This window comes from Myodes glareolus, chromosome 4 (assembly GCF_982192425.1).
Source record: "Myodes glareolus chromosome 4, mMyoGla1.1, whole genome shotgun sequence".
Lineage (NCBI taxonomy): Eukaryota > Metazoa > Chordata > Mammalia > Rodentia > Cricetidae > Myodes > Myodes glareolus.
Genome location: NC_142029.1, coordinates 22,786,726 through 22,811,945, shown reverse-complemented (window position 1 = coordinate 22,811,945; position 25,220 = coordinate 22,786,726). Strand labels below are relative to the sequence as shown.

At 51.3% G+C, this 25,220-nt stretch overlaps 1 protein-coding gene across 3 annotated transcripts in view; it reads left to right on the top strand.

Moving 5' to 3' along the window:
• Window positions 1-24,701, top strand: part of Smad6 (SMAD family member 6) — a 74,126-nt gene extending 49,425 nt beyond the window's left edge. For all 3 annotated transcript variants that reach the window (XM_085689219.2, XM_085689218.2, XM_048424258.3), the window contains exon 5: window positions 23,750-24,701. In XM_085689219.2, the coding sequence (XP_085545345.2) occupies window positions 23,750-24,282 (533 nt within the window). In that variant the 3' untranslated portion in view covers window positions 24,283-24,701. The remainder of the gene's footprint in view (window positions 1-23,749) is intronic.
• Window positions 24,702-25,220: the final 519 nt, after the last annotated feature.

Here is a 25,220-nt window from a genome sequence, read left to right as displayed (position 1 = left end):
ACCCCAGATTGTGGGCAGTAGTTACTGTTTGTACCCCACTTTAAAGATGACTGATAGAGGCTCCAGGCTGAGGAGCAGCAGGGACACCCCCCCCCCACAGACACACACCATATGCCCTGGCTTTTGGGCTCAGCTTCCACCGCTTAGCCAGGCGAAGCCACAGTGGGGCTGTACTTCAAGGCTTGGGAGGAAGGGAAAGAGTCCCAGGGTTCTGTGCTCCTAGCCATTTTGGTAAGGGGGGAAAAAAACCATCCTAATTAGAGGTGACAGTGGTGACTCTGTCTGTGTGTTCACTTTTTCCTCCCTCCCCCCCCACCCCATATCCCCCGTTTGCTGTATCCGTGGGAAAACTGGGGCACAAGGTACCACTGCAATTACAGAAAAGGCAGACTGCTTGGAGGCTGGGGGAGGGGCGGTGTGTGGGAGGCCCTCTTGGAAAAAACTTTTATTTTTTCCCTTAGATTTTATTTTATTTTATTTTTCCTTTCGTTTGGAAAAGGAGCCCTTTGCAGTCGTCCTGTCAGAGTTAAAATAAGGTTTAGATTACAGGCCAGCCCGTGGCTTTTCCCCTTTCTTTCAGAATTTTTGCCAACTTGCAATTTACTTAATGAAATCCTGCGATTCTGTTTAACGGGGATATTTTTTGCAGATGTTGGTTTAACTTAGCTTTGCAAAAATATGTGAACTGTGCCATTTCTTTTCCTATTTTTAACGGTTTCAGGATTCTGGTTCATCGGCTCTGCCTGCTCTGCCATGCCAACAGAGCTGTTTACTCCAGCTCTGAAATGCATGTTTCCATTGTCCTGCCTGCCCTCCTCCCTCCCTCCCACGTACCCACAAAGGGGAGGGTCCCCTCTACATAGCAGAACCTTCCACCCAAAAGCCATCTGCCCCAGTGGTTGAGGACAGCAGCGTTACTGATAGTCTAGCCCCCATGGTTTGAAGAAACAAAAGCCAGAGTGGGGAAGTAACCTGCCCTGGGTAACACAGTTAGTCAGGAGGGAGCGCCTGGAGGCCACAGCTTGGAGTGGGGACAGGGCTGCCTCTTTCCCTGAGAAGGCATGTTCCTCCTTCCCTATCTCAGCCAGTCTGGGCTACATAGTGAGTTCCAGGACAGCCAGGGCTACATAGTGAGAGACCCTGTCTCAAAACAACAACAGCCAGGTGGTGAGCGCCTTTAATCCCAGCATTCCGGAAGCAGAGATAGGCAGATCTCTGTGTGTTCGAGGCCAGCCTGGTCTACAGAGCGAGTTCCAGGACAGGCGCCAAAGCCACACGGAGAGACCCTGTCTCAAAAAACCAAAAAAGCTCACAAACAGAAAAACAAACCAACAATTAAATTGTCAAGAAGCAGATTATGTCTCTCTGAGGCAGTCGTAGTGGATAAAAAGCCCGACTGCGAATCCTCATGCTTTAGGTGGAGCCGGGGCCACTGCTGTTGACTGTCGTAAGTTCCCCATCTGTGAAGTTTAGGTGATAACCTAGTCTCCCAGCAATGTTAGGATCTAGTGTAGAGGCTGCTGAGACCCCAGCAGATGGCTAGGGAATGCCTTTGTAAACTCACAAACCACTGCATCCTGATGGAATGTTGGGAGATGTAAGATATATACCCCAGGCCTGCCTCAGAAGGGGCAAGTCTGGGTCTGGGAGTGCCCAAGAGCCATAATACACACAGTGGGTAGTGCCCGGGAGCCATGGTGCACACAGTGGGTAGTGCCCGGGAGCCATGGTGCACACAGTGGGTAGTGCCCGGGAGTCATGGTGCACACAGTGGGTAGTGCCCGGGAGTCATGGTGCACACAGTGGGTAGTGCCCGGGAGCCATGGTGCACACAGTGGGTAGTGCCCGGGAGCCATGGTGCACACAGTGGGTAGTGCCCGGGAGCCATGGTGCACACAGTGGGTAGTGCCTGGGAGCCATGGTGCACACAGTGGGTAGTGCCTGGGAGCCATGGTGCACACAGTGGGTAGTGCCTGGGAGCCATGGTGCACACAGTGGGAAATACCTAAGAGTCATGGTACACATAGTGAGAAATGCCCAGGAGCCATGGTGCACACAGTGGGTAGTGCCCGGGAGTCATGGTGCACGCAGTGGGTAGTGCCCGGGAGCCATGGTGCACGCAGTGGGTAGTGCCCGGGAGCCGGGAACTCCTTTAGTTACCCTTACCCTAATTAGAATCTGCCAGAAAGGCAGAGACCCTGGGCACCGAAAGAATGGGAAGACTGGTTGGTCTGTGGAGCAAGCAGAGGCCCAGAGACAGGATGGGACTTGTTGGAGCTGCTCTCTCCCTCCTGTTGCTCCTGGGGACACCCATTAGGACCCTTCTTTCTCAAGGCTGAATCTCTTGCCTCTGGGCCCTGACCTGTTCTGACTTGTTTCAATCCCTCTGGGCTCTGATCCTCAGCTGTGGGATGTCCTGTCCACATGGCTGGAGACCCAGCAAGACAGTAACTCAGGGCCCTGAGGGGCCTGTCCCGCACTGAGCATGAACACTGCTGTGAATGCTTAGGTGACCACAGGCCAAGAAGGAAGTGCTGGCAGGTGACAGAATGGGAGGCCCAGGCCAGAGCTCTCCAAATGTAGGGTGGCTTCCCAGTGGGACAAGAGAGGGACAGCCACACTAATATGACTGGTATGACTGACAGGGTGGGGACCCTCCTTGAAGCAAATGCCACACTGACTCCCTTTATATCAGGTTACTGTCTGTGGGATGCAGCTGTCTTAGTCAGGTTTTTATTGTTGTGATAAAGACCATGGCCAAAAACGGCCTGGGAAGGAAAGGGTTATTTCAGCTCACACCCCATCACTGAGGGAAGTCAGGGCAGGAACTCATGGCAGGAACCTGGTGGCAGGAACTGAAGCAATGCCATGGAGGCGGGCAGCTTTCCCACTTGACAGGCTCAGCCTGCTTTCTCGTAGCTCTCAAGACTACCTACCCACAGGTGGCTCCACCCACATTTGACCGGGCCCTTCCACATTTGTCATTAATTTTAAAAAATGTACCCCACATGCCAGTCTGATTGGGGCATTTTCCCAGTTGAGGGTTCTTCTTCCCAGATGACTCTAACTGGTGTCAAGTTGACATAAAACTAACTAATCAGAACAGAGGCACTTGGTAGAAAAGTGCATGGAACTTTGTTGATCGAACTTTCTAAAGACAGAAGGTCCCAATAACCCTGTCTGGCTTTGAACTTCTATATAAACCGGATTGACTGCTATAGAGATCTGCTTGCCTCTGTTGCCCAAGTGCTGGAATTACAGGAACATACCACCAAACCTGGGCCTTTTCCTTTCCTTTCCTTTCCTTTCCTTTCCTTTCCTTTCCTTTCCTTTCCTTTCCTTTCCTTTCCTTTCCTTTCCTTTCCTTTCCTTTCCTTTCCTTTCCTTTCCTTTCCTTTCTCCTTTCCTTTCCTTCCCTTCCCTTCCCTTCCCTTCCCTTCCCTTCCCTTCCCTTCCCTTTCCTTCTTTTCTTTTCTTTTTTCTTGATATAGGGTCTCACTAGGTAGCCCTGGTTGGCCTTGAACTTGAGCTCACCCTCCTGCCTCTTCATCTCTACTGAGGGAACTTACAGAAGCAGGCTGCCCTATCTGGACTTGACCTAAGGATAGTATTTATGGGGAGCTGTCTGTCTCATGTATTCTAGACTGGCTCAGGGTTCACATAGCCAACGGTGATCTTGAGCTTCGAATCCTTCTGTCACTACATTTGGGGTGCTGACATCATAGTTGTGTGGCACATGGCTGGTTTATGCAATGCTGGGGACTGAACCCAGGGCTTGGTGCGTGGTAGGCAAGCACCTTACCAGATGAACTACATCTGCCCTCTTTTGGCTCTTTAGGACTTCTGCTTTGTCATTAGACCTGTAGCGGTGTGATCTTCCACACAGTATAACTATATGATCTTCATTTAAAAAAAAAAGTCAAAACAAATGGATAAAGCAGTGGTCTCTTTCCTGCTGCTTCCCGGTTGCTCCTAAGAGTTAACTCCTGGGGCTGGAGGCATGCTCAGTGATTAAGAGCGCTTTGCTCTTCCAGAGGACCCAGGTTTCGTTCTTAGCAAACACATCTGGCGGTTTACAACCACCTATAACTCCAGCTTCAGGGGATCCAAAGCCCTCTACTGGCCTCCATGGGCACCTGTGCACACATGCACCCCTCACTAACATACACGCAGAGTTAATGTGTATATGTGTGTTTTTTAAATAAAACATCTAAAAACACCTTTGGTGCTCATAACTGTGGATAAGTAGGAGCAAAGGCGCTCACTGATTGGTTAGACCTATTGGCCAGTGAGCTCCAGGGATCAGGCTGTGTCTCCCTCTGTCCCCCTGAATTTCCTACCCACCCTCCCAGCTCCGAGCACTAGGGTTCCAGTACCCAGCTTTTCTGTTGGTTCTGAGGATCCAAACTCAGGTCCTCTTTGTGTTTGTGCAGCAAGCACTTTAGCAAATGAGAGTCTCCCCAGCCCCTCGCTGGAGATTTAGAATGAGAATAATGTGTCTTACCTCTGTATTGGAGCCTGGACGGAGAAGTTTCTTCAGCACTGGACACCGTGTCCACTCCTCTACTCAGCATTGGCACCCCACTGTCTAGTAGTCCGTGGTTAGTTCTAGGATCCAGTGGAAATGGGGACCAGAGTCCTTGCCTTTTATAGTCTGCAGGATGCATACTGTATTCCCCACTGTGTGAGGAAGATCGGCTCAGGACCCATTCGTTGCTTCGCCTCAGTTTCCCATGCCCACCAGGAGAGACTGTTTGGATTCCCTCAGGCCTGTGGGAATGGACAGTGGGGGCGGGGTGGGTCCACACATGACACCAGTACTCACCTGGTCAGAGGTGCCAGGTCTCATGCTGGGCTCCCAGCCAGCCTCTGCAGCCACATCCTTACTGTACCTTTTGTGGTTCTGGGGTTAGATCAGAGAAGCCCACTGGCGCCTCGTCTTCCACTTGTGGGCTCTCCCTGCTTTGTCTTTTCCCACTGTGTGGCTCCCCATACTTCATCCACTTGACCCCTCACCTCCAAATCTCTGCTCACCCTCTCCCCATTAGCTGGACTTGCTGTCCCTCATTTTTGATGTTCTCTTCGGGTCGTGTCCTTACAGACAGAGGCATGCGAGGCGCGTCTTGTGCATTTCAGGCAGAGGAAGGAAGGCGGTTCAGCCAGGAGCCTTCCTGCCTGGAGTACAGCCTCAGACTGGATGTGTGTGTGGATCTTGGGCCACCCTCTAGTCGTGACCTTAAACGGATCAGGAGGCCCTAGTTTCTTTTCATCAGTAAAGCAGGGCAGTTAATAACCATCAGCTCCCAGGGGCCTTCTGAGAACTGGGTCTGCCTGCCATGTGGTGAGCTCACAGAACATGCTAGCTGTTAGGGCGTTCATCTTCCAGCCGTTATCTGTGGCAGGTGCTCTTGACCCATTACACAGCTGCCAAAACAGAGGCCCAGAGACACTAAGACCATTCATTCATTCCCTGTATTCATCTGTACCAGTAGTAGAGACAGGATTTGAACCCTCCTCCTGGGTTCCGAGTCCCACAAGAAAGGTTTGCGCTCTCCCAAGGGCCTGTCCTCAAACACACCCGGACCCACTGAGTCAGTCATCACACTGGCTCCAGAGTGTCGCCTTCCCAGCCGGTCTCCCAGGCCTGGCACTGGAGGAGCTGCGTCCGTCTCATGCTGGGAGGTTGATTTGGTCTGGTCTCCTTGTCCTTGTCATCCGTTGATGAGGAAACCAGCTCTCCCACCTCCGTGCCAGGCTGCCGAATCCTCCACACTCATGCGATTATGACCCAGGGGGCCAGCAGAGGGGCCTCCTAATCTTGTGCAAAACACAGAATCTCAGACTCCACCCAGGACCCATGAATCAGAGTCTCCAGGGGTGGGGCCTGGGAATCTTGACATGAGGGCCCCAGTAGAAGACTCTTTTAACCCTTTTCTGTTGTGGAAGCCAGGACGAGAAGAGGAGGCTCAGGCTTTGCGGCTGGGAGATCCAGTGAGCTGTGACCTCCCAGTCTCTGGCCTCTTACCTGGGCCATGACTGCTGTCATTCACGACACTGTCCCTGTCCTGCACAACCTGCGCCCCCCCTCAACCCGCCGCCAGCCTCAGATTGTCTCGAAGCCTTGTACAATGGAGGTGGCTGTGAATGGGTGTGCAGAGAAGCTTTCTGGAAACACAGGCCTTGCTCGCAGACTTCCTGTGTCTTACAATGTTATCTTCAGAATAGGAAACTTTGCCCCATTTTTGCAACGCACATCCTCTGCCTGAGAGTCCATGGTGGTGCCGGGGCGGGTCATTTCTCAGGCGCAGGCCGGGAGTTATTCCGACAGCCAGGGGAGGCGGGGGTTCTCCCTGCTACCCGTAAGAACAAACAGACCATTTTTGCAAAAATAATTCACGTGGCGGACTTGTTGGTAGTACTTGTCTTTGTTTCTCCGGCTTGTTGGTACCCACAACAGGGGCCCACCTACCAGGTCAAGGGATTTCTGCCTCAAAACCTCGGTTTCCTCTTTTCTAAATGGAGGAGGTTGAGCTCAGTGACCCCCCAGCACTGAAGTTCATCAGTTCTCCACAAATTCGTTAGAACTTCTAACTTCCCCCAGGTTCCTCTTTGAGGCAGCATGATGTTGCCTTTTGATATCAAGTTGCAAAGCCCCCTAGAGTTTTCAGGGTTCTGCTAGTCCTACAATAGGCAAGCCCCCTTACCCCCAAACCTTCACGTGACCCACTGGGGTGGTGGCCAGTCTCCCCAGACCACAGAACCCGTTCGGAGGCAGAAGTAGGACTGTGACTCAGTGTCTGTAAATGGCACTTTCTATGAATTTGGAGGTCACTCTGGAATTATTCATGTTGTTTTGTTTGGGAGAAAACAATAAAAAATAAAATGTGTATAAGCCCCTAAATAATTCGGAGCTGACCAGAAAGAATAAACAAGAGCCTCCTCAGTTTCCTTTGACAGCCCTGGTATTTTCTCACTTCAATCTCCTGCCCCTGCATGCAGTAGGCATTTGTCTGGTGCAAGAGGAACCACCCTCCCAAGTAGATGTTCTCTGCTCGCATCTCTGCTTGCAGTTCTGCTGGCTGGAACCCAAACCCACAATGACTGGTTTTTGAAAACACCCTACCCACGCTTTCCCTTCAGGGAGTGTGCTTCCACCATTTCTGAATGGAACTCCGTGGGTTCAAGGCCTGGGTAGGGTGGTTTTCTGTTGGCTCTGTTGTGAGCCAGCAGGAGGGGCTCTTTGTAAGGTAGAAGTGGTTGGACTCTGGCTGTCAAGAGGAGGGAGAGGGGTTGAACCGCTCACCTTGCAGTCAGACTGCACGACTGAAGAGGTCAAGGTCCCCATAGTGTCTGTGGGTGATGTCCATCTTGAGCAAGGCACACTCACATGGCAAACTGTACTATCATTGTCTGATTGATATGTATATATTCCAGGGCTGAGATGGAAACCAGGCCTTTGCGCCTGCTAGGGAAGCATTCTGCACCAGCCTTATGGATATCAATATGTAAAGCTCACCAGAAAGGGGCAGAGGAGTTGGTAATGTAAGAGAAAAGGGCATCCAGTCTTCCTACCCTGAAGGATGACTCCTCCTCAGAGGACAAAGAGAGGCCCTGGCCAACCTTGGGATCTACTTCAAGGCTGACTCCTTCACCCTGAATGCAGTCAGGGTCTTGGTGAGCTAGAAGATTCTAAAATGTCTACAAGGGAGCCAGCTGCAGAGCTGCTGGTGGGAGGTGGTCTTGGTGGGCTCTGATGAGCATCTCTAGGACCAGGAGCTAGAAAGGGAGGTGAGAATGGTCCTGTGTACTAGAGTCTGACCAATGTCTCTAAAGTACTTGGAGGGGTCCTTAGGCTGCAGTGCTGTGGGTTAGCGCTAGGACAGAGGTACCCTGGGGAGACTGTCGGCTCTGGGTCTGCCTGGCTGGACTCCAGCCCCCACGTGCCTTGAGACCCAAGAGGTTGCTCCAGACTGTGCCCTTAGGGACCTGCCTGGCCGGAACCTGTCAGTAACCTCTCCCCCCACAGACACACACACACACACACACACACACACACACTATCCCCATCCCCGTCAGCACTGCCTTCCCGACTTGGCAGGGCCACCTCTCCAAGCTGGAACAGCCTTCGGTATTTCCAGTTTGGCCCCCTGCCCACATCTCTGGGGCCTTGCAGTCTGTCCCTCTCAAGCCAGGACCAAGGCACCCTATCAGCTGACTGCTTCACAGACTCACAGGACCTCTTCCTGCCACCTCCCCCCAACCCCACGCACCATGTTTGTCTGTGGGCTCCTCAGCTCCCCTGACTTCTTGTGTGTATGTTACGGCCAGGGCCACATGTGTGCAGATGCGTGTGCAGGAAAGTATGTAGTCTTAGAGGTCAGCCTTGCATGTTGGTTTCTCAGGAACATGTTTTTTCGAGATGAAGTCTCACTGGCCTAGGTCTCCCTGCTTAAGCTAGACTGACTTGGCCATCAAATCTCTGGGATCCTCTTGTTTCTGCCTCCCCAGGGCTGGAATCACAAGTGCGTACACTACCACATCTGGCTTTTTATGTGAGTGCTGGGGCTCGAACTCAGGTCCTCATGCTTGCACAACAGGTTCTTGATTGACTAAGACACACACACACACACACACACACACACACACACACACACACACACCTCCCCTCTTCTGCCTTCTTACTGACCACCTTAGTCCACTCACAGCTTCCCTGGGAAGAGCAGATCTAATCTGTAAATGGCCCCAGAGGGAGGCCACCAGTTGGGCATCTTGGTTGTTAGCTGCAGCTGATGTCTGAAGGTTTCCTTGCCCACTCTCAGTGGGAATGCCTGAGCTGGCAAGGTCCCCTGGCCAAAGGCCCTAGGAAATGCTACTTCTTGAAACTGGGCACAGAAAACTGGGTGACCTGTAGAGCCAAGAGTTCCCACTGTTTTCTGGGTGGCCATTGGCTACCAGAGGAGGGCCAGGGAAGTTTAGCTATCCCGTTGCCTTCTCTTCCAAATAGAGCTCTCTCGAAAACTCAGGGTCTCTTCATCAGCTCAGGATGACGGGGTGAGGGGCGACAGGAAAAGACACTAAGAACCCAGGTTTTGTGGTTTTTCAACCGTCCCAGACTGCTGCTGGCTGGGATGTTTCCTGGGAGCGTTCCCTGGCGCGCTGCATTACGGACAGATGAGCGCCGTGTGTAACTGGGATGCACTGTTTATATAGTGCTAGTAAGATAAACAGTTGTTCTAAATTGTATTTATATTTTGCATTTGTTTATCAAAACTTTTCCTCAACTTCGACCCGGCTACTTTCAGAATTATTACGAAGCTTAGATTTATGAGTCCTAATTACTGATGCTTTATTGCACATGCGTAATAATTTATTTTGGCAAAATGCGTGCTTTATGTTCAGAAGCCTCAGTGCTTAGGGAGAAGGGAAAACAAAAGTCTCCCTGCATCCTCAGAGCATCAGAGAGCTCTGGGGTCCCCAATCATGAGATGGGTGTGGGGCAGGGCTATGTGTTTGCAGATGTGTGTGCAGGAATTATAGCCTGTGTCCTGTAATCCCAGCTACTCTGGAGGTTGAGGCTGGAGGATCACGAGGTCAGGTCACCTTAGGCAATTTAAGTAAGAAATTGTCTCTAAAGAAATAGTAAAAGGAGGATATAGCTCAGTGGTAAAATGCTTGCCTAGCATTCAGGGGTTCCTAGGTTCAACCCCCCCCAGTACTGGAAGTGGGGAGCAGATATAGGCACACAGTAGGTAAAGCAGGAGATGCAGAAACCTTCTGGACTGTCTCTGTACCGATTCTCTGGCGTGCATAGATTGACCAGCTGTGACTGAGATCAGGGCACCACCGTGTGGTGTGGGGCTAGTGGAGGTAGGTGACCACAGCCTGCTAGAGCAGTTACCACCAGCAGCAAATTCTTCTTGCTAATGATCCCATGTATTTTGTCCATTCGATTTCTCTATAGCTAGCAGCCCTCCTGTCCTCCCATCTCAGCCTCCTGAGTGTCTAGGACCTGGATTCTGGCCTGATTTTGACATCACCCAACAGCAGCCACCATTTCGCTTTCCTGGTGGCACAGAGTGCCCTTTTGAACTTGTAGTTTACTGAAGGGAAAGATCTCTATTATGTTTAGGAATTAAAGACACTGGTTGATCTTAGGGCTGTGCACTAAGCTGCGGCTTACTCTGTTCTCCCAGTTGGATTTTCTCCTCGTCTGTTTGGATTTCATACCAAGGCTGGTCACTTGGTTTCTTTTTTCTTTTCTTTTCTTCTTTTTTTGAAACAGGATCTCACTGTGTATCCCTGGCTTGTATGAAACTCACTGTGTAGACCAGGCTGGCTTTGAACTCACGGACATCCGTCTGCCTTTGCCTGCTGAGTGCTGGGACTGAAAGTGTGCCCTACCTTTCCCAGCCCACGTGGTTTCTTCTTTGAGTCTCCCAAAGGCTTGACATGGACAGAGGCATGGGTCTCACATACACGGACAGTTTTTGCCTGTGTTTCACATTTCTGTCCTCCCTCCAGTGTCTGAATGTCTGTTCCTTCGTCATCTATTGTAAGGTGAATGGTTGGATGAACTAAGAAGTGTTGCATAGTCCAGGCTGCTCTTGAATTAGCCACGAAGCTGAGCAGTGACCTTGAACTTCTGAGCCTCCTGCCTCTACCTCCTAAGTGTTGGGATGATCGGTGTGTGCTACCTACCTCTGCTGGTTTATGCAGTGCTAGGGATTATTTATACCCATGCATGCTAGGCAAGTACTTGACCAACTGAGCTACATCTCTAGTGAGGCTTTAAGCTTTGATGTCACCATTCTGGCCAGTGAGAATGATCAGATGGGAGGCCTTTGTATTAGCCCCCATCTACAAACACAGTTCCAGCAGGTGGCCAGCACAGTCCCTTATTCTGAGGTCACCTAGGATGTGACTTACGTCCCTTTCACAGGACTGGTGCCTGCCAAGCCACCATCAACCTTTCCTCCTCCCTCCTCATGGGCACTCGTGGCCTGTGGGCTGCTGGCATCTGCATTCCTAAAGTCTAGGCCCAGTCAGCCACTGAGGAGGTTCCCAAGTGGTCCAGCCCGTAATCATGGCCATTGTGTATTCCCTCTTAGTCATGGGCCAAGGCGAACTTCTTCTTCTCCCTCTGCAGTTAACTACCCCTGGGTTCACTGAATATTTCCAACTCTGCCTGGGTGGAGGTCAGCTCCCAATTATTAATTAATCTGGGAGGTGCAGGTTGCATTCCTGGTCACCTAACCACTTCCTCTTTGGTAGGCAACCCACGGGCCTTTGAGTGACATCAAGTCTTTTGCAGTATCCTGGCCATGTCTTGTGGAAAGGGTGTTTAAAGCCAGAGCTAAATAAAGATGATGGCAGAAGACCCAAATATCCTGATATCTCCTTCAGACCACTTGGGAGCCACCTCCAGATGCCTCAGTTTCTCAGTCTGTAAAATGGATGGGTGTGCTGGCAAGTAAGAAAACCAGCTCCGCCACCCAAATCCATGTCCCTCCCTATCCCTCCACACTTACAGACTTGACAACCCAGGGAAATCAAAGTCTCTCCATTGCCAAGTCAGGAAGCTGTGAGCTTTAGGTGAACCCGCAGCCTTCACTCCTAGTTTCGGTGGAAGCTCTGGCTCAGCCCCCCACTCAAACCCCACCCCTCAGAAAGCCCACCAAGGGGGTGGCTCCTCCCCCTGAGCTGCTCAAGATGATGCCTACAGGGTATTTAAGACCCAGACCCTAGGTCTGCTAGGTAATTTCTTGTCTTCCCGCTCTCAGGAGCGAGAGTCACCCAGAAGTGCTCGGCTCTGCTTTGCTTTGCTCTGTTTGTTAAGCCTGGTCTTATTAATTTGGCTGGATTTGGCTTATTGCTTCGGTGGAGGAAAACCCCCCCCCCCAAGCCAGGGAGTTTTAAAATATGTATCACTCCTGTGCCTTCAAGTGCTGGGATTGCAGGCAAGCACCACAATGCTCCACTCCGTCTGTGGATGGGACATTCCCTGGAAGAAGTCAAGGCTTCTGAAGGCCGATCCATGTGTGCCATCGTAGGGCACTTTCACCACCCCTTAGAAGGCATCCTTGCTTAATTAAACATTTGCTTCACCTTCTTAAAAATTTTAATGATTTCTGCACTTTTATTTCGTGTTGCCCATCCCCCATCAGACAGGTAGCCTGGGCCCTCGGAGATGCAGTCACTGGCTCAAAGAAACACAGTGATTTGGAATGGTGCATCTTCGCTTCTCACTGCCCTTGGGCATATGCATCAAGATATGGGGTGGACAGAGGGTGCACTGGGTGGTAGGATTCAAAATGCAAGGAGCTGAGCTTTCAGTAGCGGGCTGAGGGGGTGGGCTTCTGCCAGCTTCAGCAGGTGCTGGAAGACAACTTTAGGGACTTTGTTTTGATGACTTTATCGTGGGTCAATGAGAAAAACATGGAGATGCCCCAGGTCTCCCTCTGTGGGAACCCGAAGTGGAAACTTGGAGCACAGTGCCACCTGCCACATGCCCCGTCTGTCCCCACCTGGACCCCTAGAGGGTAAATGTTGTTTGATGTGGTCTCAAGTCCACTAGGGAAGTCAGGCTGACCACGGACATCGAAAACCTGAGATGATGGACTGGGGATGTGGCTTAGTTGGTAGAGTGCTTGCCTGGCATGCCCTAGGCCCTGGGTTCAATCTCCAGCATTTCCTAAAGTGGGCATGGTGCACGCCGGTATTCCTACACTTGGGAGGTAGAGGCAGGAGGATCAGAAGGTCATCTGTGGCTGCAGAGGAAGATTGGCCTGGTCTCAAAAAACGGGGGTGGGGGTGGGGGCATCTGAGATGGTGACCTAGTCCTAGCCTCTTGTGAGCACATAAAATAGAAGAGGCCCCAGCTTCCCATTCTTAGCCAGACTCTCCTGGGGCAACAAGAAAAATCAGGCTTTCCCCATCCTAGATGATAAGTAAACTTTGAGGTTTAGCATCTGACTTGGGGTAAAGCAAAAAGAGGCCTAGGAATGGGAACAAAGGTCAGAGTCTTTTGTGATGGGAACTGGTTCTTTCCCTAAACCAGGCTGATTCCATAAGCTGCTTAGCTGCTTGTCCTGGCCCTCCCTCCCTCCCTCCCTTCTTTCCTCTTCCCTTCCTTTATCCCTCCCTCCTTCCCTCTACTGCACACACTTTTTAAAAACTTTTTTAAAACTGATTTTATTGAGCTCTACATTTTTCTCTGTTCCCCTCCCTACCTCTCCCCTCTCCACTTCAACCCTCTCCCATGGTCCCCATGCTCCCAGTTTACTCAGGATATCTTGTCTTTTTCTACTTCCCATGTATGTCTCTCTTAGGGTTCTCATTGTTGTCTAGGTTCTCTGGGATTGTGGTTTGTAAGCTGGTTTTCTTTGCTTTATGTTTAAAAACCACCTATGAGTGAGTACATGTGATAATTGTCTTTCTGTGTCTGGGTTACCTCACTCAAAATAATGTTTTCTAGCTCCATTCATTTGCCTGCAAATTTCAAGCTGTCATTTTTTTTTCTGCTGTGTAGTACTCCATTGTGTAAATGTACAACATTTTCCTTATCCATTCTTTGGTCGAGGGGCATTTAGGTTGTTTCCAGGTTCTAGCTATGACAAACAATGCTGCTATGAACATAGTTGAGCACATGTCCTTGTGATACGGTTGAGCATCCTTTGGATATATACCCAAAAGTTGTATTGCTGGGTCTTGAGGAAGGCTGTTTCCTAATTTTCTGAGACATTGCCATACTGATATCCAAAGGAGTTGTACCACCTTGTACTCCCACCAGCAATGCAGGAGTGTTCCCTTTTCCCCACAACCTCTCCAGCATAAATTGTCATCAGTGTTTTTGATCTTGGCCATTCTTACAGGTGCAAGATGGAATCTCAGAGTTGTTTTGATTTGCATTTCTCTGATGACTAAGGATGTTGAACATTTCCTTAAGTGTCTTTCAACCATTTTAGATTCCTCTGTTGAGAGTTCTCTGTTTAGGTCTGTACTCCATTTTTTTTTTATTGGATTATTTGTTCTTTTGATGACCAATTTCTTGAGTTCTTTGTATATTTTGGAGATCAGAACTCTGTCTGATGTGGAGTTGGTGAAGATCTTTTCCCATTCTGTAGGCTGCTATTTTGTCTTGTAGCTTTACAGTTTCAGGTGGTCCCATTTATGAATTGTTTCTCTCAGTGTCTCCTGCACACTCTTTTTTCAGTCCTTCCCCACCTGCCTGCTTCATCTGGGGGTTTCTTGTCCAGGGCTAAGGACTTCCCTGCTCCTTGGGGTTTGGTGGTCTTTTCTTACACTGACGTTATTGGGTTTCATTCTGTGTCTCTAGCCCCATCTGCCCACCCCACTCGCTGTCACGGAAGAGCTGGCTTTGACCCATCTTTCTCCCTGTAGCTTTTTAGAGGGGCTGGCAGTGTGCTGTCAAGCTCAACACTGAAGCCTGGGGAGAGACTCCCTGGGTGAAAGGTAGTCTCTGGCAGGGAAAGACTGGGGTGCTGTAGATGAAAGGCTGTAGAGGGGTGTGATGGATGTTGTACCCTCTGACTGTCCCTCTGCCCACCGGGGTTAAGCCTGGGGCTCCTGGGGAGACAGCTCTGCAGGGAGCAATCAGCAGAGCTAGGTGAGGCTTATTCTGGCTCAAGATAGGAAGCGAAGTTCTTCTTTTCAGAATCTGTTTAATTGTGCAGGAGATAGAAGAGTGGAAACCGTACCCAGTACAGTTCAGGCTGCCACTCGGTTCCACCAGAGGCCAAAGGCTGAGCAGGCCAAGGTCAGGACCCCGAGGTAGAAAGGAAGGCCTTCCAACAGGATATGCTGGGCCTCTCAGAAGCTGGTTACCAGATTCCTGAGGGATCTAGCACCCTCCTGGATGGCGTCTCTAAGGATAAGTCAGACCACCATATGGATGAGCAGCAAGAAGGTCCCAGCAGAGAGGGTTACTCAGGGGCAGGATCCCCTCTCTGCAGTTGCCGAGGCAACTCTGACTTGGGGCCTGCCCTAAGAATGGGGTGCTAGAGAACTCCTTACTCGCTCATCGCTGCAGGATGTAGCCTTTTTTTGGGCAGCACCCTCTGTTGTACCCCTCCCCCCACAACAAGGCACTCTCTGCTGTGGTTTGGAGGAGTGGAGCATTTGGATGCGAGGGAGAAGCTAACAGGACACACAGTTTCGGACCAGCACAGGTTCTCTGGGTAGTGGATAGAGGCTGTATTTGAGAAGCTGTCTGTCCTCCCAGGGAGGTAGTCGACAGATAAGCACTCTCTACCACTGAGCTACATCCCAGGCTAGAGGACCCTTTTCTAGCATCCCATCTTTGCGGGGGCCCGCATAACATCTTAGAGCCGGCAGCACTAGAGGTTTGGGCATGGTGCCTGTGATGTTATCCTTGCTACTGCTGGGGTTGGCAGCTTGCATGGGAATAATACCAAGAGCCCCCATCTCTAAGCCTATATAGCCAGGAGATCAGATCCTAATCTTGCAACTTCCTGGCTGCTGACTTTGGACACAGCCTTCTTCGGTTGACACAGCTCTTTGATCAGAAAATGGGAGGGACTGGGAGATGGCTCAGTTGGGAAAGTGCCTGCTGCCCAGGTGTGAGCACCTGAGATCCTATCCCCGATGCCCACATCAAAGCTGGGCAGGGTGGCTCACACCTATCAATCCCAGTACAGGGGAGGCGGAGACCTGTCCCTGGGGCTCTGTGGCCAGCTAGTCTAGCCTAATGGCTAGCTCCAGATTCAGTGAGAGTTCCTGTCTCAAATAAGGTGAATGGCTCCCGAGGGACAGCAGCTGAGGTTGACCTCTGACCTCCTCACATATGTTCACACACACAGACAGACATCACACAAAAAACCCAAGCCCAAGAAGAGCTGAGAGGATTAGCAGTTTGACCATGTAGTGCCTTTAACCTATTTTGCTCTGCCTGGCATTGGTAAAGGCTTCCTTCAATGTTGACTGATTTATTAGTATTTATTACCATTATTATTATTATTATTATTATTTCTCCTTGTCTTGATTCCATTAGCACATCTTATCTTTGCCATGGTCGTCATCCCCCATGAATATCCTTGTGGAATTATGCATTATATAATTGATGTAAATAGTTTGAATGCAGGCTATTTATATAATATAATCTAAGCAATTCTGAGATCTAGTAAACAGGAGTTAGTGATACCTGTTAATTTCCAGGATGTTCATTTCCAGCCAGGCATCATCTGATGCAATTACAGTCGACCCCAATGCCCTATGGAGTAACCACTAATTGCACCCCTCCTCCCATTTTACAGTTTAGGAGACCGAGGACCAGAGGGGCAAAAAGACACTTGCCTGAGATAGCCTAGTGTTACTGGCATTTTGGGGGTACAAGCTGGTCTCCGCTGTCCTTCCCCTGTAGGCAATTAAAGAGAGACGGAGCAGTGAAAGACCGAGAAAGGTGACGTGTTCAGTGTTGCCACAGCAGGAAGAGAACAAGCACAGAGGTCCAGTGACGACCCACCCAAGGCCATCTCTAGGGTACTGACCTGGGAGGCTCAGGTTTAAATAGATAGTAAGAGCTATGTGTAGCTAAGCAGTCCTGGTCCAAGGGGTGGTCTTGCCCATCAGTGATCCACCATTATCTAGGATCCAAGCCCTCCACAAGGCCATCAGACAAGTTGTCAGAGTTGTGTGAAATCTTCCCCCTTCTTACAGACACCAGACTTCAACCTTTTCCTGCTCCCAACATGAGATTCCTGGGGAAATTCCAATTCCTTGGGGACAACTGTCTGATAGCCAAAGGGAGGAGCACAAGTGTCTCTCTTTAGAATATTTTCTGTCGGGACTGTTACAATTGCTGGCGAATGGCAGAGCTGGGGTTTGCATGCATGCTGCCCTGCTCCCGATCCAATGCTTGAAACCCTGCCCCATAGAGCCGATACCAAACTGGTCCCAGTTCTATTGCTGATTCCTGCTGCGACCTTGGCAAGCCACTTCACCTCTCTGGACCTCGAGTTAGCCCTCCCCGATATCAGTCAAGAAGGCTGAGTATTCCTGGGCCTTCTCCTTCATTTTGGGTTCTCCTTCTCTGCACCCATTACACTCCTGCCAGCAGAACAACCAAGTAGCCCTCTGGGAATCGGGAGGACCGCACTGTCCCCAGACTGGAGACCCACAGTGGAAAGAGCCCCTGTGGTGGGCCCTGTGCAGGCCGGCAGCAGCAGTGGCCAGAGTGCCTGTGATGTAATGACCGATTAGGAACTTCCTCTTGGAAGCCGCGCTTCCTCTGGGAGCAGAGGTGCTGGCTCTGAGGTGGGGGCTGGGAAGGTGGGTGGGAGCTGGGAGGAGGAAACCCCTGTCAGCTGGGCCGGCTTCTGGACCGCGTTCAGCAGAGGCTTGGCTGGCTCTAAGCCGCTGACCATTAACATGGCCCTGAGCGCATTCTTTCCCTGCCTTGCTGCAGCAGCCAGGGGGAAGGACAGGCTCTCCCTCCCCTGCGAGGAAAGTGGGCCATTAATGACTGCTGCTTGCTGGACGGGCTGCAAAACCTGAAGCCATTTCTGCAGCTCCAAAGGACAAAGGAGAGTTCAGTGGAAACTCGCTTCTTCCCCTAAGTTTGATAACAAAAACTACTTATCTAATGGGCAAACAAGGCTTTAAAAGGGGTGTTAGGTTAACCAGATGCAGGGCCTGCGTAATTGCTCCCAGGCCCCGGAGCCGCAGATGAAAAGCTGTCGGTTGTTTGAAGGGAACTTGAAGCCACAGGCATGACTTGGGACAGAAGAAAGTAGTTTTCCAGGGGGGTGGAAGGCCCCCATGCAAAGGACTTAGAGGAAGCCCTAGGCTTATTTCCAGTTCTGCCAGCAACTTGTTGTGTGACCCTGAGCTAGTTGCTTCACCTTTCTGGTTTTTGAAGAGCTGGTCTCTCTTCTCAGCACTCTGCAAGAATTGAATTTGTTGGTCCTTGCCTGGAGTTTACTGCCAAGCGGTCTTTTTATTTTATTTTAAATTTCTTTAATTGGTGGTCAGGAAGGGGGTGTAACCCAGATGGCTGTGTAGCCCAGCAGAAGTTAGGAATATGGTGGGCACGGACCACCCCCACAGGCCTCTGTCTTCTCATCTAACTGGGGCATGTTTTGGGTTCCTTCCTGGGATGGCTCACCCTGGGCATTGTGGCCGAAAGGCAAGGGGGAGGGCAGGAAAAAGTTTTACTATGCTCAGGCTTCAACTGGGTCCTGTGGGGGAGCGCACAGGAACGCACTCCTGCCCTTTGTTTTGACAGAAAATTGCTGATTCGAAGAAGCTAAAGGCATTTCTTGGGATTTCAACCCTCCCTGCCTCCTCCAGACTCCAACCAGCCCTCTTGAGGTCCAGTATCTCCCCCCCACACACACACACACACGCACAATTACATGTTGGTCTCTCGGCACCCTGACTGGGCAGAGAAGTCTGGGGAAAGACTGCGTGGCTGGGCCCGACTGTGGAGCTTAGTTGGGACGGTTGCCAGGTGCTCTGAGCAGGCAGCCACCACCCTCTGGTGGCAGGAATATGGGTGCCTCTGAGAAACAACAGGGGGCTGTCACCTGGGGACCTGCTGAGACCACCGTAGAAAAATCCTGCTTAGCCTAGTGTTTGGGTTATGACTCCTCAGACTGTACCCCAGTTCCCATCATTCCTGCCCAGGTGGTCAACGATCCTGATCCCTCGTTTTTGTTTTTTTTTTCTTTCTCCTTCTTTACTTTTATTTTTTATTTTTATTTTTTATTTAATGCAGTGGGGAGGGGGTGGAACCTGGAGCCTCGAACACGAAGACAAACCCAGCTCTACTGTTGTGTTTCCTATCAGCTGTTCGGCCTGCTTAGAGCTTCCTGTCTCTGGCCTTCAGTGGCTTTTCCATGTGTGATTTCCTTGGCCAAGCAGGTGCACTTGAGGGTGATCCGTACTGCTGTGTGTCTGTGGAGTTGGGGCCTTTCATTGCTGAACTGTGTTGTTGTAAGTGCCACCCCATCCTTGGTCGGTGCATGGCTGAGCAGGGCTCCAGGCAAGGGAATGACCAGAGCTTGCTGGGGCTAGCCCTTTAGAACTGAGTTGAAGTTACTTCCTTGTTACTCAGGTAGGAAGACTGAGGTTGAGAAAGGAGCAGTTTACTGATCCTGACTAGAAAGAAAGCCAGGGCTCCCAGTGTTTCTCCTCCTCCCACCAACCCCTCCCAGCAGGACCCACAACGGGCTGGGAACTAGGCCAGGCCCTGAGCTGGCCAGGGATTCAGAGGGGGGAAATGGGAGTGAGCAGGAGTTTCGGTCAGGCCTCGGTCATCTTTGATGTTGCTCTGGTCTGACTCCCCCGGTATTTATTTGCAATTAAAGAGATGGTTCCTAATTAGGCTGGTGGCTGTGGGAGATGACAGGACCAGAGCTCTGGAGCCCCAGAGAGAAAAGGTTCTTTCTATGAGACACTAGCCCCGGTGAGGAGAGAAGGGCCGTGTGGGCTCATGGGTACAGCCTGCCCGCTCACGGTCGCTGAGGCACACTGGTTTATGGCTGACACGTCTCCACAAAACCGAGTTCTTGGGAGCTGTGGGTGTGAGCACAGAGCCACAGCCAGTTCATTCTAGCCATTCAGTTTTCTTTCCTTACAGGGCAGGTCTGTCACCACGGGTGTCAGACCAGGACCTAACCAAGGTGCCTCATAGAGTGTAAAAAGGGCTCTGCCACCCACTGTCCTCCTGAAGCCCCTCTGAGTACCCTTGCCTGGGTTGTTCCCACGGGCCCAGAGCCAGTGAGCAAAATGATTGTCTTTTTCTACACCTGCTTGATTTACTGTTTGAGTTTCTAGCAAGTCCACCAGGACCTCCTGTGAGCAGAACCCTCGGTGATTGATAAGTCTCCAGTAGGGGGTGGGGGGGTGGCTTGCTGGTGGTTGCACAGCTAGTCCCGTGGCTGCAGCCTTTGTCCTATGTCATTCAAAGTGTTTGATTCATTCAAGGATCTTAGGTCCTGGCCCCAGTTTTGCTACTCTCTGCTTCATATCATCAGGCAATCACTCTACACCCCACCCCCTCCCCCACCCCCTGCAGCCCGGGTGCCACCTTCCAGGTATAGATTGCACTTGCAGAACCCACAAGCCCGCTCGAGACCAAGTTTTCCTTAGTTCATGGAGGGAAAAAAAGAATTAGAAAATAAGTACCCATAGGACGAAATAAAGCAGAGATAAGAAATAAGTTCTGTGCCATTGCGCCTCACCCCATTTCCCTCTTAAAGTGTGGCGTGGGTTTGGGGTGTTACTCAGTGGTAGAGCTCTTGCCTAGCATGCCTAAGGTCCCGGGTTCATCCCTCTCTCCACAGTATATACATACACACACACACACACACACACCCCTTTCTAGGGGCACCTTGGTATCTCCACCAGATGAGAGGATTCTGAGGAACTCTGAGACTCAGGGCAGGGGTCACTCTCAGGGTCCGGGCCCACTACCCTTCGCTGCCCTCAAACCTAAGGCTGAACTCACCTTCAGGGCGGGCTTCCATGAACTAGGCACATGACACTTATGATGTGCTTTGTTTATTTCCTTCCTCTGCCTCAGTGTGCTCACAGCGTCGTAAGGATGGGGGAGGAGGACCCAGAGAGGCCATGAGAGATTTCTCTGCTCATATGTAGATGTAGGGAGTCTGAGGAGTAGGCCATCCCCAGAGTCACCGACCCAAGCAGGCCCTTTGTCCGGGACCGGAGGATGCTGGGGTTAAAGTTGGAGAGGGTGGTCAAAGAGGGCCCTACAGGGCAGCAGGCTGGCTACCTTCTGGAATTTGGAAGCCAGTTAACTTAAGAGCCGCAGAGGGTGGGGATGGGTCCAGCACGGGCATCCAGAGTCAGACAGCTGGAGCTGTTCACCCCAGCTCATAAGGTAACCAACCACTCCTGTGTAGGATCCTGTGGCCAGGCTAGCGATCAGGGCAGGGAGCTGAGAGAAACAGCAAGTTCAGCTGGACTTGAGTTGCAAAGCCTTTGAGAAGCTGGCAAGGAGAAAGTATCTCCCCCGACTCCACCCCCACATCCCCCTGCATGCGCCCCCTGGCACATTCCCTCCTTTACGAGAAGCTGGACACGGTGCTACATTGTACCCAGTAATAAGAGAAGCTGGACACGGTGCTACATTGTACCCAGTAATAATCCGTTCCCTCAGTCAGCAAGGGAAGCAAGTGCCTACAGGACTCACAGGCCCTTAGATCAGTTGCCATTACAGATAGGGAAACTGAGGCTTACAGAAGGGAAGTGACTTTTTAAGGAAGAGCCTGCCTGGCAGACATTCTGCCTAGAGCAGCCATTGAAACTCCTTTGGCAAACCTCTGTCTTCAAAAATATTGACATTACGATTCATAACAGTAGCAAAATTACATTCATGAAGTAGCAATGAAAATTTATGCTGGGGGGGGCGAGGTCATCACAACTGGAGGAACTGTATTAAAGGGTCACAGCTTTAGGTAGGTTGAGAACCACTGGCCTAGAGGATGGAGAAGAGTGCCCTCTAGCGGGTTGACTTGGGGTCTGGGTGTAGCTCAGCGGGAGATTTCTTGCTTGACTTGTGCCGGCTACCCTGCATGTTATCACTGGCATCACACGCACGAGGTGTGCCCTCAGTGAGGCTGGCTCCAGATTCTGGGCTGCACAACCTGGGATTCAGTTTCCTCACCTATGAAGGCAGTGCGTACCTCATAGTAGGTGCCCAGAGATGCCTGGTACCCACCCTGGCTCTGCTCCCAGCATACTCAGGCTCCTACACTTAGCTTCTTGACCTCACTTGGTCTAGCTCACTAGAGGAAATCCCGCTGTCTGTGAGCAGTACCGGAAGCTCATGGCCACTAAGCATAGCCCTGTTTTTCTGGTCCTTGAGTTTCCCAGGCCTGTGCCAGACTGATGGGTACAGAGAGGAACAGTGGCTTGGCAGGATGGAGTTCTGGATCGTTCTGATCCTGGTCACCTGCCATGGACTCGAGCTATCTAAGTCTACTTGCCAAGGACACTTAGTTGACGGTAGCCAGGATCTCCTTGTTGTCCCCTGCTCCCCTTTTACCCAGCTTTTAGCTGGTGTGAAGATTGACTGCCCTCAGCAGACGGAGGAACCTGACTGGCACCTGAATGGCAAATGGCAAAGAGCCTGTTCATAGGGTCCTTGTGCAGCCCAAGGTGGCAGCCTACGGAAGGCCTCTTGGGGCAGCTTCCTGCTAGGAGTCAGGCAGCCTTGAATGGGTGAAAAGGTGTCCCAGAGCCCAGGGCTGAGAATTAGGACTTGAGCGGACGCTGAAGAGTTGACCCCATGGTCCCAGTGATGATTGCTCACCTGGGCTTAGGTTGCGTGTTGGTCAGTTTCCCTGGGAAGAGTTGGGTAAATGTTTGGTTCCGTGTTCAGAAGGCCCTGGCCAGAAGCGGGCACGGCAGGTCATGTCACCTCGCTGGGTAGTCATGGTGCCCGCTTGCCTCTCAGAGCTGTGAGCCCAAAGCAAAGACAGGCTACCAGAGGCTTTGGCACCTGAAGTGTGCCACACCCAAGGGCTTGGGATCTGGGACTGCCTTCCAAGACAGACCTGCCTGCATGAGGTCCTCACGCGTGCAGAAATCTCCCACTTTGACTGGGGGCAGCGTTTCAAGGCCGCCTGAATAGCACAGGCCACTGCTGTGCTGTGTGTACAGTGGGAAAGCTAAGGCTCAGAGAGGAGCTGCACACACCTCAGAAATGACACATTCATTGGAGAGCAAGGCCCACTTTTTAGAATAGCACTTAGCAACCTCCAAGTGATGCTGCTCAGAAGTGGCTGTGGTTCTCGGAGAACTGGAAAGCCAACTTGGTAAGGACCGCAGGGAGACTGAGGCAGGCAGGGAGTGTCAGCATCGTTCTTTGCGGGGGGGGGGGATGGGGGCCTCAATCTGTTGCCCAAGCTGGTTTGGACCATTCTGCATCTTCCACCTCCTAGGACTTAGGACAGCAAAGTATGCAACCATGCCTTACTCTAAGAGATCCCTACCTTAATTACCCCTGTCCTATGCTGGAGGCCCCCTGAGGAGCTCTACTGGGGTGGAGTATTGGACTGAGGGGTTCGAATCACATCCTGGTGGGCCTCTGTGCACCTTGGGCAGCCCCTGGTGGCCTTAGAAACAGGGTCTTATAAGATTGCTACTCTCCCTTGGTAGATTATAGGTTCTATTTGTGTTGGTTGGTGTTTATCTCTCCTAGATGTAAAATTATAGTGGGCAGAAGCTGGATGTGGTTCCTATCTGTGTACCCCAGGGTCTAGCACACAGTAGGCATCATGGTTTGCATACTGTAAGTTCATCGTGGGGAGGAGGGGAGCACACTGCTCAGTTGGTAAAGATGCTTGCTACCTAGCTGGAAGAACTGAGCTTGATTCCCACCACATATAAATACAGACAGACACAGATGTCTTGGTTTTTTTCTTTTTTTTTCTCCCCACCAAGACTGGGTTTCTCTGTGTAACAGCCCCAGCTGTCCTGGAACTAGCTCTGTAGACCCAGGCTGGCCTCGAATTCACAGAGATCCACCTGCCTCTGCCTCCAGAGTGTGTGAGCCACCACCACCTAGCAATTTTTATTATTTTAAAGAGAGATAAATCCCCACAGTGTGATCAATTATTTGACGGTCTGGCACACAGTGACCTGATTGGTACACATATGCTGGTTGTCCTTGGAAAACCTTGCCTAGCCTCCCCTAGCTTCCGCACCCGCCGTAACCTTGCCATTTCCTGTGCTTCCCCTGCAGATGCAAGCATGTCTCCAGATGCCACCAAGCCGAGCCACTGGTGCAGCGTGGCTTACTGGGAGCACCGGACGCGCGTGGGCCGCCTCTATGCGGTGTACGACCAGGCCGTCAGCATCTTCTACGACCTACCTCAGGGCAGCGGCTTCTGCCTGGGCCAGCTCAACCTGGAACAGCGCAGTGAGTCGGTGCGGCGCACACGCAGCAAGATCGGCTTCGGCATCCTGCTCAGCAAGGAGCCAGACGGTGTGTGGGCCTACAACCGGGGCGAGCACCCCATCTTCGTTAACTCCCCCACGCTGGATGCGCCCGGAGGCCGCGCCCTGGTCGTGCGCAAGGTGCCACCGGGCTACTCCATCAAGGTGTTCGACTTTGAGCGCTCAGGGCTGTTGCAGCACGCAGATGCCGCCCATGGCCCCTACGACCCACACAGCGTGCGCATCAGCTTCGCCAAGGGCTGGGGACCCTGCTACTCACGACAGTTCATCACCTCCTGCCCCTGTTGGCTGGAGATCCTCCTCAACAACCACAGATAGCATCGAGGCTGCCACTGCGCTGCAGCGTCCCCCCACCTCCGGGGGTCAGCGCCCAGAGACGCCCCCCCAGGGACAACCTCGCCCTCCCCCCAGATATCATCTACCTAGATTTAATATAAAGTTTTATATATTATATGGAAATATATATTATACTTGTAATTATGGAGTCATTTTTACAACGTAATTATTTATATATGGTGCAATGTGTGTATATGGAGAAACAAGAAAGACGCACTTTGGCTTGTAATTCTTTCAATACAGATATATTTTTTTCTTTCTTTCCCTCTTTCCTTTTTTAAAGAAAATTATACAGCAGAACTAGGTGGAAAACCTGGGTTTGGTGTATGGTTTTTTTAAACTATTAATGCCCAGACAAAACTAATACCAGTCACTCTTGATAATAAAGTGTTTGCATTATAGCTTTTTTTTTTTTTTTAAGCTATCTTTCTTGCAAAGAGGAAAACTTCAGGACTTCAGTAGGCCTTGGAGCCATCGGGGACATGGTTTCAGTGCGTACTGGATTTGGAGCAGAGGGAGTCAACTGAAAAGGGAGCTGTTCGGATGTGGCCGCACACGCCTGTAATCCCAGTCCTTGAGAAGTGGAGGCAGGAGGATCTGTACTTGAAGGCTGTCGGCAGCTAAGTAGGAGTTCTAGGCTGCAGAACAAAGGAAAGAAGGGGGAAAGAAAAGGAGAGAGGATTTGTTTGTGCATAAGAACCAAGCTGGGGTTTGTTCCTCCTTGTCCAGGCTGCTGGGGCGTGTCCACTGAGTGCTGGAGGGGGTGGGAGAGGGAGAGGGAGAGAGGAAGAGAGAGAGAGAGAGAGAGAGAGAGAGAGAGAGAGAGAGAGAGAATACAGGCCTGTCTGATAGCAGAGGTTCCTTCCTGGTCTGGTCTGACAGGAGAGGCTCAGGTCCCTCTCAGAGCTCTGAACAAATTA